Raw genomic sequence first — 14,310 nt, 5'->3', positions numbered from 1 at the left:
TCCAACTCTTATGAAACTACAACTCTAAGCATAAATATCAGATCATTTGGTAGTTTACCAAACAGATGCCAACACTGAGTATTTTTGGCCTCTTTATGTCTGCATAACATTTAAAGAGGACTTGTCGCTTGCTCAAAAAATAGAGTTAAATACCTTGTAAAAATCCTTGATCTCCCCCGATTCTGACGCTTTTTTCCGTTTTGCTCTACATTGTTCCATATTACAGAGATATACACATTTGTATCTTCTGGAGGGCAGTATGTGAAATCTCTGCTTGTAGTGCAACTGGGTGTTTTTTCAGAGTCGTCTTTGTGGGGTGTGTACTTTACCCCTCCCTCCCAGATGCAGCCAATCACAGACTGCTATATCAGTTCCCAAGCTGTGATTGGCAGCATCTGGGGAAGGTGTGTGTGTGTGTGTGTGTGTGTGTGTGTGTGTAAGCACATGACTCCAGAGTAGACTGCATTGCACTGTTCTGCAATAATAATCACAAGCCCCCCTGGAGCTGTACTTCACCTAAAAAAGTCCCTCAAACATGGACAAATCCTTTAAGCCCCCCGCCAGGAACACCCAAAACACTGGAACTTTTCTAAACTTCTCACAAGTCTAGATGATCGGTGGTCTCTGGTGCCCTTCTTTATTTTTAGGGAGAGGACTGATCATTTGATTATTTTTCACAGGTAGAGAACGAAGTGTAGCGCCTCTGATTTTAAGTGATGCAATATTCCTGAAGGCAGAGACCTTAAAGCATATAATAAGAGAACGCAATCATGTCATTGATTTACAGTGAAGTCGCGGTTGAGGAACCAACCAGTGACAGCTTCTGGATGGTAAGATGAAAGTTTTCTTTTTGTTGTTTTTTTTGTAATATTAATTTTACTGTAAAAAATAAAACTCTAAATTCTACAGGTGTCAGTCCGGTCCTGGCAATACAAAATTTACATAATTAATTTTTATTTTACTACTTAAAATAAATGTATTTATTTATTTTTTTATGTCGTCATATATTAAAAGCAAATCTGTTTTAATTTTCAGTTGATAAGAGTTGTATCAGGGCTTGTTTTTTTTTTATTATTATTAAAAAATAATGTAAAATATTTTTATTTTTTACATTTTTTTTTATTGGTCACCCTAAGGGAATTTCTTGATAAATGTATAAATACAATACATTGTGATACTGCAGTATTGCAGTCTATGATAAATTTGACTCTCTCATTTGAAATTCAGTCACAGGCATTGCTGTCATCAAGGCACCACACGAGGCATAGACTGTTTCCAATCATTTAAAGGGGGCCTTTTGGCGGAATTTTTCATTTAAAACGGAGGTCTGCATTCAATTACCGCTGATCCATTGATTCTGGAACAGCTTTTATTTTTCTTCTGTGCCCCTCCTTTCCAAAGTTATGCCCCTGTAAATTTTTCCCTTCAATCAACTGACTATATACCACAGAACTTCTGTGGGCGTGGCCATGTTTTGATTGACCAGAGTCAGAGGAGACAGCAGCAAAAGCGTTTACAAAAGCATTTAGATTACAGCATTTTAACAGCTAAATGGCTGCAGTCTATTATAACAGTGTCATTTAAAGATTTTTTTTAACATTTAAACTGAGTAGCTCTTCCAATTGTCACTGCTCCACTGAATCTGGAACAGTTTTTATTTTTCTTCTGCACCCTTCCGTTCCAAAGTTATGCCCCCCTGAAATAATCCCTTCGATAAACTGGGCGTGTACTACAGAACATCTTTGTGGCTCTTTGCTTTGCATTTTCTCCTCTGATTGTAACCAATCAAAACATGGCCACGCCCACAGAGAAGTTCTCTGGTATACACCCAGATTATTGAAGGGATTATTTCCAGGGGGTATAACTTTGGAACAGAATGGCGCAGAAGAGAAAGAAAAACTGTTCCAGAATCAGTGAATCTGCACCAATGGAAGAACTACTTAGTTGAAATTAAAAAAAAAAATCCCCTTTAAATGTCACTGTTATAATAGGTTAATATATATAAAGACAAAACATTTTTCGTCAAAGCATATTAAAGTAAAATCAGCCAGGGAAATCTCACTTCTCCTTAAAGGGGTTTTGCAGTTTCAGAATTATTCACCCTCCATTGGTCAGTGTTGAGTGTCGGTCTCTTTTACTGTCTGCAGGCAATCAGTGAGCTAATGACTCTCAGCGGCTTGTGCCATCCACTAGGGCAGACTAGTTAGGCTCACTGATTGGCTGCAGCGCTGCAGAAAATGATAAACACCGGGAGCTGTAGCAGAGACTCATTGCTGGACACGGAAAGGGTGAAGGAGGCTCATTCTGATTTTTTTAAATAAACTGCATCCAGGAAATATTTTTTTTTTCTAAAACCCGGAAAACCCCTTTAAGGCTAGGGCTACTTTGGTCAAAAGTTTTGCAAATTGCCTGTGACTACCGGTTATGTTGTGACCACAACGCCAATGATAAGGTGTAACAAGTCGTAGACTTGCAGGATAGCCACCCGATGGCAAGGCCGCCATCCAGGAAAACCAGATGACGGAGCCCTGTCCTTGAGCATTTTTTCATTTCTTAAAATATGGTAAATTATTATAAGTAATAAGTACAAAATTAAAGTAATGATACTTTGTCTCAAAGCCAAATAATTACAGCAGCAGCGTAAAGCGGATGGATGAAGGATACCGGCTGTGCGATGATATTGTAGCCTGTTTCCAAGACAGAGCCAAGATAGAGAAGCAATATTCAATACAGATGGAAGAATGGGTCCGCAGATGGAAACCAATAGTGGACGCCAGTGAGTATAAGCAGTAGAGCAGACTATTAATTTAAGTCTATTATTCTGTACGTCAGATGTAATAAGTGAGGACTGATGGTATTGAAGCACTCCAATGTCCTAATACAAAATACAAAATAAAAAGATGACTGTGTAAAACAAAGGAAAAGTCCTATCAATAAAATAGACTTTTTTAATTCAATTATTCCCCTTCCCTTTTAGTGATGACCATGCTGATTCAGTCTTCACAGCACAGCTGAAAAGCAAAATTTAAAAAATAGGCAGTGTCATGCTCTAGGGCTCCCTCTAGTGGCCAATGTGAAAACTAATATTTTAGTAATTGCGATAAGAGGTTACTTTGTGTCCAAAAATAGGGACAATTTATAAATTAGCAAACTAAAAAATTAAAAAACTTAGTGTGTAAGCAAAACAATAACAATCAGACTCCGAAGTTTGTTTTTAGAATTTTTTTAATTTAACCAATAGGTCCCATGTACGGCTCCCTCTTACGTGCCTGGCAGTCCTTCATGACAGCGACTGAGCGGCTCAGCGAGCTGCACGTGCAGATCCAGAAGACCCTAATGACAGATGACACAGAGAAAATCCGCAACTGGCAAAAGGAGACGTATCACCGCAAAATCTTCGGTGGATTCAAGGAATCTTGCGAAATAGAAAACGGCTTCCACAAAGCCCAAAAACCCTGGGCCAAAAAGTTAAAAAAGGTAAATGAATAATTGGGGTTCAATAACCGAGCAGCTGTGACAAATTAGGGTTCCAGTGGGTGGAAGAAGTAACCAATATGTAATAGTAGCCAGAACGTTTATGGTCTAACTAAAAGAGGGCATAGTTGAAAGTTGGTCCCACGTGGAACTTTTTGGAGATGATGACTAGTTTCTGAAAGTTATTTCTGAACATATCGTCTTGGCCAATTTTTGTTTTTTTACAGCTTGAGAAAGCAAAATCATCCTATCACAAAGCCTGTAAGAAGGAACATTTAGCGAGTGTCCGAGAGAACAACGGAAAGATTAATCCGGAATTGTCTTTAGAGAAACAAAAGAAACTTACAGAAGATCACGAGAAATGTAAACAGGATAAAGAAAAGGTAAGGAGCAATCAAGATGGAGAGCTACACGTTGTTCCAAGTTCTTCCCATTGTAAAGGAAGCAAAAAGAGGGTCTTGAGATGAGGCTGATGAATGTGTGCAAAAATCTGGGGTTTGGGGCAGATCAGAGTGGGGGTTAAAGGTCTATCCTAATGTGGCCCTTGTTCTGCGCCCCTTACGTTCTGTGTTCATGATCATTCGGAACTTCCGTGTGTTCTGTTTTCGGAACAGTAAAACGGAAGAAGTGATCATCAGCTATGAAACGGAAGAAGAGGTGTCCTGCGGATTACTATGGGGTCCGTTGTGCTTCTGTATATTAGAATGGAAGAAAAACTTCTGTATGCAGGACTTTTTTTCCCCTGTTCTAAAAAAAAAAATTCCAAAAGGACCTCGTAATAATCAAGGGGACCCCTCTGCTTCTTTTTGAGACCACGTATCATTTATTCCGTTTTTCTGTTCCTAAAACGAGCCCAACTTTGCAACCACTGGTGTCATGTGTGGGTGATGGCCAACACATGAGAACACGTGAGAAGTCCTTTTTTGCTGTACAGTAGACTTTCTATACATGCACGCATAGACTTGTTTCGAAAGGCTTGATACAGCCATGGTAGCACTTTTCAGATCGGAGCGGCTTCAGGTCACCACAGGGGCAACTTTTTTTGCATGAAGCCTTGGTCGTTCAGGCATTTTTCCGAAGTTTGGCGGTGTTTCAATGACCTAAACTTTTCTCGTATTAATTTCAGGTAAAACAAAGATATGAAAAATCCTTACAAGAACTCAATAAATATAATCCCAAATACATGGAAGAAATGGAAACTGTGTTCGACCAAAGCCAGCAACAAGAGCAGAAGAAAATTGTATTCTTCAAACAGGCTCTTCACTCCATACACAAGCACCTGGACATCACTAATAACGAGAGGTAAGAGACCAAAAAGATTCTTGAGGCTCATTCAGTCAATGGGTTTGTTCAACAATACCTGGTGGTCTAGATCAGATAGGGGTTAATGCTGTAGTGCAGCAATAACACTGTATGCAGTGATGAGACAGTAACCCAGCAAAGTTCAAAGCAAAAGTCTCTTTAATGTTTAACTCACAAAAACACAGCACACAATATCCTCCGTATCGCAGCCGGAAACCATATCCTCTGGATTGCAGCCAATAAACATGTCAGTCCACCTCCGAGACCGGTTGCCATGGGCGACTGCACCACCGTGTAAATGTTCAGCTCACATCACTTCCCAGTACACAATATCCGATATCCTCCGGATCGCAGCCAGGAACCATTTCTTCCTTCCAGTTTGCAGCCAATAAACACGCCAGTCCACCTCCGAGACCAGTGGCCATAGGCGACTGCACCGCTGTGCACGCTGTGGGTGCCAGGCGTCTCCGCTCCCCTGGTTGTTTGGCTACGCTTGTCTGTATTGCCTCACACAGATGGAGCTCTTCAGAGCCGACCGCTCTGCCCTCTAGCAAACACCAGACTGACACTGATTCTGACCCTGACACACCCAAACCCTTTACTGCAGGGCTTTTAACCAAAGAACCTGTGGCATTCGGCCACATAGAAAACAGGCCAGAAAGGAAACGGACTGCACGACTACCATCCTGTAGTCTGTTTCAAAACAAAAGGTCAACAGGTTTTCTCAACTCTGCCCTGGACAAATAGCTTGTCCAAGACCAATACTCACTTTTTTTATTTTTCATTGCAATCACAACTACGCCTGTGACTGCAATGCACTCCCATGGCCTCAGTACGCCTTTGTGCGCATCCTGGGGGAACATACAGTGACCCTCACACGAAACACCGGTTACTGCCTCACAATGCCAACATCCTTAGTGTCCTAGATAACATAATGGTTAATGCCAACATCCCTGGTGGTCCAGATCAGATTGTAATTAATGCCAATATCCCTGGTGGTCTAGATATGATAGAGGTTAATGCCAACATCCCTGGCTGGTCTGGATCAGATAGAGGTTAATTCAATAACCCTGGTGGTCTAGATCAGATAGTGATTAATGCCAAATTCCCTGGTGGTCTAGATCAGATAGGGGTTAATATCAACATCCCTGGTGGTCTGTATCAGATAGTGATTATTGCCAATATCCCTGGTGATCTAGATGTGATAGAGGTTAATACCAACATCCCTGGTGGTCTAGATAAGATAGTGGTTAATGTCAACATCCCTGGTTGTCTAGTTCAGATAAGGGTTAATGCCTTATTTAATGGTCTAAATCAGATACTGATTAATGCCAACATCTCCGGTGGTCTATATTGGATAGGGATTACAGCCAATATCTCTGGTGGTCTTCATTGGATACTGTTAAAGCCAACATCCCTGGTGGTCTAGATTGGATAGGGGTTAAAGCCAACATCCCTGGTGGTCTAGATTGGATAGGGGTTAAAGCCAACATCCCTGGTGGTATAAATCAGATGGGGTTAACACCAACATCCCTGGTGGTCTAGATTGGATAGGGGATAAAGCCAACATTCATAGTGGTCTAGATTGGATAGAGGTTAAAGCCGACATCCCTAGTGGTATAAATCAGATAAACGTTTAAGTCAACATCCCTGGTGGTCTAGATTGGATAGAGGTTAAAGCCTGCATCCCTGGTGTTATAAATCAGATAGGGGTTAACGCCAACATTCCCGGTGGTCTAGATTGGATAGAGGTTAAAGCCAACATCCCTGGTGTTATAAATCAGATAGGGGTTAACACCAACATCCCTGGTGGTCTAGATTGGATAGGGGTTAAAGCCAACATCCCTGGTGGTTTAGATTGGATAGAGATTAAAGCCGACATCCCTAGTGGTATAATCAGATAGGGGTTAAAGTCAACATCCCTGGTGGTCTATATTGGATAGAGGTTAAAGCCAACATCCCTGGTGGTCTATATTGGATAGAGGTTAAAGCCATGTGGAAGATCTGGACTGGACATTGTAAGTGAGCTTTTCTATACAGGTGGAGACCGCACTGATGATTTTGCTTTTCTGCATATTTAGTATTATGACGGTATACGGCGATTTGAACCAGGCTATAACAGCGGTCAGCGACCAGGATGATTTAAAGTGGTGGAGGATTAAACATGGCCCCGGGATGTTAATGAACTGGCCCCAGCTGGAGGTACAGTATCATTTATTACTTGTACTTGTTAAAGTGTAAAAGAAAAAAAAAACTTTTAAAAGGAAATGGTCTAGATGAAAAAACAAAAACAGACCATATGTTACAAAGCCGAAAGAGCGGGTTGATCCAAAAATGTATTTAATTTAACTCCACTATTTCACCATTTTTAAGTGAATAAACTAGTAAGATGAATGTTTTCATGTAAAATTAAAAAAACCCTCAAAAATGCAATGAAAAAAAGGGTAGAAAATTACATTTTTTTAAAATCTCCCTTATTTTGCTGGTACTGTAAAATGCAGAATTTTTCCCCACTAAAAAAAAGCGCAGAAAAAAGGCTGTAAAAACGCCATGTGTGAACATACCCTTAAAGGAACAATTGGTGCAAGTACTTACCACTTTTCCTTTATCCGAAAACTGACAGTAACTGAAGTTTCGTCAATGTCTGACGCATTCCTTAGCGGAACGTGTTGATTTCAGCTTCCTTCTTCCTCTATAGGAGTGGAGTCCGGACGTTGAACAACAGATAGTAAAAAAGAAGAAAGTGAAAGAGGAAAAAGTGAAGTTGTACAGTGTGACGCCCACGGAAAGCAGGTAAAGTTATATAAAATGCATGCAGAAATATCGCACCACTCACAAAGTCAGAAAAGTAAACTTTTTAAAAAGGTTTTCCCGGCTGTAGTGAAGCAACAACGGCGCTTTGTTACCCTCCCCTGGTCCAGCGCTGAATCTCCTCGACTGCTCCCTCTGTCTGCCATTGTGAACCACTGGCATCGCATTGATAGCACTGCAGGCAATCAGTACTCTGCTAGAGTTGATGGTAAAAGCCGACGAATTCACTGATTAGCTGCAGCGCTGTTGACGTGACATAAGCGATGCAGACATTAACAGAAACCGGGAACAGTGGCGGAGATTCACCTACTATTAAATCTTTGCAGGCTTCCTGATAAATATAGAGAGAAATAAGGAAGCAAATTAGTGCCAAATTTTAATGCAGATAGTGTAATACCCAATTGTTCCTGTGGAGGAGCTGCAGGGAAATCAGGAAACACCAAATTGGGGGGGGGGGGGGGGTGTGATCCTTTTTCCAGTTTTCTATTTTTACAAACCTAGTATTGAAATACCATTTTTTTATTCTTTAAGAATAGAAGTGCTACATAAAAAAGTATTATGGAGATCCCCTTTAATTTTTAAAGGCTTCCTGTAGCTAATGGATGGCTCTGATATTACACGTGCAGAAAGATTGGGGGTTAATCAGCTAAATACAAAAAAAATTCTATGACAATGCTGAAAATGTCTTATGCTTCCAACATTTACTAAGTGGTGCTGCAAGATTTGTCACCAGGGCAGAAGCGATCAGTTTTGGTTCCTATTTTATTCCCGCCTCTCCCCTGAATAATCTACTTTTTTTATTTTTTAAAATCCGCGATGCGGTTCCACAGATATGGGCCTTTTTATTTAGTGCTGATTTTTATAGTCTTTACTTGGGGGCGTGGTCTCACCGGGTAATTATTCAGCGCAGCCTAAAGACACGCCCCCGAGGATTTGGTACAGACCATAAAAATTAGCACTAAATTAAAAGGCCCGTATCTCTTAAACCGCATGGCGGATTTTAAAATAGCAAAAAATGTAATACTCAGGGGACCAGCGGGAATACAATAAGATCAAAAACTGATCTCTTTTGACCGGGCGACAGGTCCTTGTTATCTACAGTAATTAAAATAAATGTTTTATTTTCTGGTTCGTAGTATGAATAAAGCACCAGTAAATGTCCCCGGAGTCCGCGTACGAGCCGTCTATGATTATTCAGGACAGGAGTCTGATGAGCTTAGTTTTAAAGCAGGTAAGGACCTTACTAACACAAACTCTGCCCGTGCTGTAATAATTTAATACAGGTATATCTCCCCATTTGTGAGGTTTTCCAGGCTTAATATATTGAGGCCTCCTCACAGATCAACTGATTTTAACCAACAGTGAATGGAAGCAAACAGCACAGCTCCGTTCACTGCATGTACCCCACATGTACCCCATGTGTACCCCACATGTACCCACATGTACTCCACCCTACATGTACACCACATGTACCCTACCCCACCTCACCTGTACCCCACATGTACCCCACCCTACATGTACCCCATCCCACATGTACACCACATGTACCCCACCCTACGTGTACCCCGCCCCACATGTACACCACATGTACCCTACCCCACCTCACCTGTACCCCACATGTACCCCACATACATACATGTACCCCATTAAAGATATCATGAATGTGCTCATATTCAAAGGTACCCTCCTAGAATTTTCCATTGCTTTGCCAGCATATACATGCTTCCCTTCCCCCTATTAGTTCTATGTAAATAAATAAAATCTGAAAATGGCACCATTACTAACTAAATGAAGGGTGCATACTACTTTATATGAGGAGTGTTCCTTTTAGAACTTTGGTTCTCCTATAACTTTGTGATTTATTTTGCTTTATTGAATACCACTCAGTCATTTGGTCTTTATTTCCCTACACTATTAGACCTTTATTATAATATGTTATATCATCTAATGAAAAAAACAAGCACTAATCGCTTATTGACTTTTATAAATTTCTTCAAAATCCTGAAGTATATTACTAAATCACTAACTTAAAAGGTCTAATGATATAGGAATTTACTATTCATTATTTATTATTGGAAAATCCACTGTTTATGTCGACTCTCACAAGCACCAACTGTATGAACATTTATTCTTAAAGACAGATTTAATCAATACTGATTCCTTCTATGCTCTAACTTAGCAATAGGAGACCAATTTATCTAAGAGACATATAATTGTTTACATATTCATATTGGTATTCATATTTCTGTGTCTGCAGATCCATTTGGCGTTTACCCATTGAAAAATATATGTTTTTTAAAATATGTATGTTCTTTAGTGTTTAATAAAGATTTATGTCATTTTTTAACTTATGCTTCTTATGTGTTTTTTTGTATAGATTTCAATGTGGAAGTGCCACTATTAGCTAGATCAGCTTGTGTTTATTTTGCAGAGTTTTTTTAGCAGAGTTTTAATAGTACAGAAAAGCTTTGATTCTGTGATAAAAAAAAAATGCAAGTGTATTTTTTTCCATGCGTTCTTTTCAGAAGAAGCTTATAGAGAAAAAGTGCACTGAAACCGCAGAGGTCAGCAGCGTCTTTAGAGATATAGAGAGCGGAGATTAAATGGAAATTTAAATTTTTTGAAAACTTAGACCGTGTTCACATGTAGCATAAATGCTGTGTATTTTCTGCTGCTTTTTTGCACAAAATTCTGCTGTTTAATTGTTCAAGCAAAGTGGATGTGATTTCATTTCCCTGCGCCCGCTGTAAGCCCAAGGAAGAGGCTGAACTGTGGTATTTTGTTGCTCTTTTTTCCCTCTTGTCTTCTATGTGGAGCCTAAAAAAACAAATGTAAAAAAAACTGCACTATAAAAAACACATGAAAAATGGGGGAGAAGATAGTTATTGTGTTATTATTGTGGCGTTTGCTGAATGTCCCTCACTGCTAGCGCCCCTCTGACCACTCCTCCTGCCAGGGGAGAAAGAAATGGTAAATGGGCGGGGATTGGGAGGGATCAGGGTGCGCTACTCTGTTCCTCTTTTATTCCTCAAAAGTTTGGAGTTATCAAGCCTGCACCCCCATATGCACCCATGTACCCCGACATATAGCCTGAAACCCCCATATATAGCCTGAAACCCGTATGTACCCCACCCCATATAGGCTGCAACCCCCATATGTACCCCCACCCCATATAACCTGCAACCCCAATATGTACCCCACCCCATATAGCGTGCAACCCCCATATGTACCCCACCCCATATGGCCTGCAATCCCATATGTACCCCACCCCATATAACCTGCAACCCCCATATGTACCCCCACCCCATGTGGCCTGCAATTCCCTAAGTACCCCACCCCATATAACCTGCAACCCCCATATGTACCCCACCCCATATAGCGTGCAACCCCCATATGTACCCCACCCCATACAGGCTGCAATCCCCTATGTACCCCACCCCATATAACCTGCAACCCCCATATGTACCCCACCACATATAGCGTGTAACCCCCATATGTACCCCACCCCATATAGGCTGCAACCCCCATGTTAACCCCACCCCATATAGGCTGCAACCCCCATATGTACCCCACCCCATCTAGCCTGCAATCCCCTATGTACCCCACCCCATATAACCTGCAACCCCCATATGTACCCCACCCCATATAGCTTGCAGCCCCCATATTTACCCCCACCCTATATAGCCTGCAACCCCCATATGTACCCCACCCCATATAGCCTGCAACCCCCATATGTACCCCACCCCATATAGCCTGCAACCCCCATATGTACCCCCATCCCATATAGCCTGCAACCCCCATATGTACCCCACCCCATATGTATCCCACCCCATATAGCCTGAAAACCCCACATGTACCCCTTACCCTCATATATAGCCTGCACCAGCACATGTACCCCCGCACTGCCTGTTATCCCATGATGTACCACTGTTCCCTAATTACCTGTCACCACTGCCTCTTCCTGCCCGGGTAAACACATTCCTACTATCCGGAACTACGGTAGCAGCTCATGTCCGCGGCGTCCAAAGCGCTGCCGTCTATTGAATGCAGGTGAATCCGCATGGTGATCACTGAACCGTGCGGATTCATTGTGTCCAATGCGTCTCTATTGATGTAATTTCTCTTGTGCAGACACGCGTCTCTACAGGAGAAATTGACATGCTACAGTCTACATGTCCATTTCCGCGGTTGAGCCGAGCATCCGCTATGCTGTAACATCTGGCCTCTGCGGGTTTGACGCTGCTTAAGCACGCAGCTTTAAAACCGTAGCAATTCCTGATCGTGGTCACATTTCCTGAATCACTTGTAATCTGAAGCACAGCTCCACCCATAAGTCAAAACATTTTTATTTTCCTTTTTTTAAATCGTCCTTCACGGCACCGCCGCCTCTTGCCACTTGCCGCCCTAGGCAGCCGCCTTCAGGTGCCTAATGGCAAATACGGCTCTGCCAAGCTTCATCCCTTCACCAATTTTCTAAGCAAATCTATTTCTATAGGTGCTAGTGACATGAAATTCTCACCAGATGTCGGTAAGAACCCATCCGATCCACACAGGCAAAGAAATCATCCACAGATATCAGATCTGGTGAGAATTTCACGTCAATAGCACCTTTAGAAATATATTTACTTAGAAAATTGGTGATACTGGTAATACTTATTTTACCGGCTGTATAGGCTACGTTGCGGTCTGTATCCTCAGCCCTTCATTAGACATACTGATTGAAAACAATGACGATCGAGAAAATCTGCGCCAGAAGCAGCGCGACACTTAATGGCACAAAGGTTGACTAATTTTTCCTGTTATAACCAGGTGACGAACTGACGAAGATTGAAGATGAGGATGAGCAAGGCTGGTGTAAAGGGGTGACCGGTCGTGGCCAGGTGGGCCTCTATCCGGCCAACTATGTGGAAGTCATCACCGGGTAGAGAAAAGTTACCGAAGAGCATCAGGAGTTCAGTATTTGGTGTACGACAATCGGCTCTACAGGGACTGTACTTCTTTACTGATCCTTATGCTGGGTCGGGCTGGAGGGACATGAAAGTTTTTGGATTGTTACAGATTAAAGGACACGAGTTCTGATAATTAAAAGATGTGGTAATTTATATTTACTTTTGCGAATGAGTTTCATTAAACTTTCTTGCTCCGTTTGGCTTTTATCTCCCTGGCTGCGGAATGAGTTAACTGAGAATCCATAAGTGAGCGGGTTCTAACTTTGGAAGCTGTAATTTGTTTTTCTGAACTAAGTGCAGATTTATGACTAAGGATGAGCGGACCCGTGGAAGTTCGGGTTCAAGTACCCAACCCCAAAGTTTATTCCAAAGTTCGGTTCAGGTACCAGAACTTCAACGTCATTGAAAACAATGGGGACCTGAACTTTTGATCTGGAAAATTTTCCCTCTAGCCATTAAAACAGACTTCCGGGAGAAGTCCATGTTCAGAATTTATACTTAGTGTCTGGTACTAACCCCGAAAGTTTAAGTTCGCTCTTCTCTATTTATGACCACAGACTGCAAAGTCTGAACTCAAAAAAGAAAAAAAAAACTCAAAAAAAAAAAAAGTTACAAATGCCCTTTCAGGACTAGCTCACTTATGGATTCTTAGTTAACTCATTCCGCAGCCAGCAATGTTTACAGGGAAACAAAAGGCCTGTAAAAGCCAAACGGTGACACATGTTTAATGAAACCCAATTGCAAAAATTATTTTTAGCCTCAAATACATCCATTTAAGGAAGAAAAACGGCCCAGATGTCCATATTTTTTTCAGTTTTCATCAAAATACCATTGCCTTAGGGATTACCACTACATGGGTATCATTAGTGCCAGTCTGTAATTTGCTTGCCTAATTTTTATATACCCCATACAAAAAGAAAAAAAAAATGTTCACCTTGAACTATAAGGCTATGTGCACACGTTGCGTTTTTTTTGCGGTAAAAAGGCTTCTCATTATTACTAATGGAATTCCGCATTGTTGTGTACATGATGCGTTTTTTTCTGCGAAAAAAATGCATCGTGGAAAAAGATGCAGCATGTTCATTAATTTTGCGGAATTTGTGCGTTTTTTGCCGCTATATATTGTATTGGGAAGCTCTGGGAAAAAACGCGCGAAAAACGCAGAAAAAACCGAGAGTGGATTTCCTGAGGAAAGAGTCAGGTTTTGCTCTGGAAAATTTTGCAGACATTCTGCAACATGGGCACATAGCCTAAGACGGCACCCAGCTCTCAGGAAATGCCCCCCCGGCTTGGACCACCTTCATACCTGGTGTGACTCCGATCCTATGGATGCTGCAGTACAATGTGTGTGCGTGGCGTGTGCCTTTAAAAAAAAGTGCCGGTCTCGGAATGTTGGGTTTTATTTCCTTTGTTTTTTAAAGAGGTATTACAGCAATAAACAAATTCCAATGAAAAACAATGTGTCTACCTTTTCTTCCAAGAGCCTTTTTCAGGGCAAGTTCTAGTTTTTTATGACACCAGTCAACTTCACTATATAATACAAACAGAAGAAAAAAAAATTAGTGGGGTCAAATGGTGAAAAAAAAAATTGCAATCCCGCCGTCGTTTTTTTTGTTTTTCAATTTTACAATGTGCAGTAATTTTACAATGTGCAGTAAAAAATACCTGGTGACTTTATTCTGCAGGTCTGGTATTTTTCTCTTTGTTTAAAAAAAAAAAAAAATATCAAAAGTCTGTATAGCCATTTTCTGGGACCTGTAACTTATTTTGCCAT

General features: G+C 41.2%; 1 protein-coding gene and 1 long non-coding RNA gene across 2 annotated transcripts in view; one reads left to right on the top strand and one right to left on the bottom strand.

The window, feature by feature from the left end:
* Positions 1-258, bottom strand: part of LOC143770265 (uncharacterized) — a 45,007-nt gene extending 44,749 nt beyond the window's left edge. Inside the window, exon 1 of the long non-coding RNA XR_013214585.1 lies at positions 154-258. This is a non-coding gene — a long non-coding RNA (uncharacterized LOC143770265). The remainder of the gene's footprint in view (positions 1-153) is intronic.
* LOC143770264 (protein kinase C and casein kinase substrate in neurons protein 1-like) overlaps positions 1-13,995 on the top strand; it is a 41,943-nt gene extending 27,948 nt beyond the window's left edge. The window contains exons 2-10 of the mRNA XM_077259733.1: positions 681-830; positions 2,620-2,776; positions 3,242-3,477; positions 3,702-3,857; positions 4,601-4,776; positions 6,858-6,978; positions 7,475-7,569; positions 8,724-8,818; positions 12,397-13,995. Coding sequence (XP_077115848.1) covers positions 771-830; positions 2,620-2,776; positions 3,242-3,477; positions 3,702-3,857; positions 4,601-4,776; positions 6,858-6,978; positions 7,475-7,569; positions 8,724-8,818; positions 12,397-12,512 — 1,212 coding nt within the window. The 5' untranslated portion in view covers positions 681-770 and the 3' untranslated portion in view covers positions 12,513-13,995. The remainder of the gene's footprint in view (positions 1-680; positions 831-2,619; positions 2,777-3,241; positions 3,478-3,701; positions 3,858-4,600; positions 4,777-6,857; positions 6,979-7,474; positions 7,570-8,723; positions 8,819-12,396) is intronic.
* Positions 13,996-14,310: the final 315 nt, after the last annotated feature.

This window comes from Ranitomeya variabilis, chromosome 4 (assembly GCF_051348905.1).
Source record: "Ranitomeya variabilis isolate aRanVar5 chromosome 4, aRanVar5.hap1, whole genome shotgun sequence".
NCBI lineage: Eukaryota > Metazoa > Chordata > Amphibia > Anura > Dendrobatidae > Ranitomeya > Ranitomeya variabilis.
This window is presented reverse-complemented; position numbering and strand designations above follow the sequence as displayed.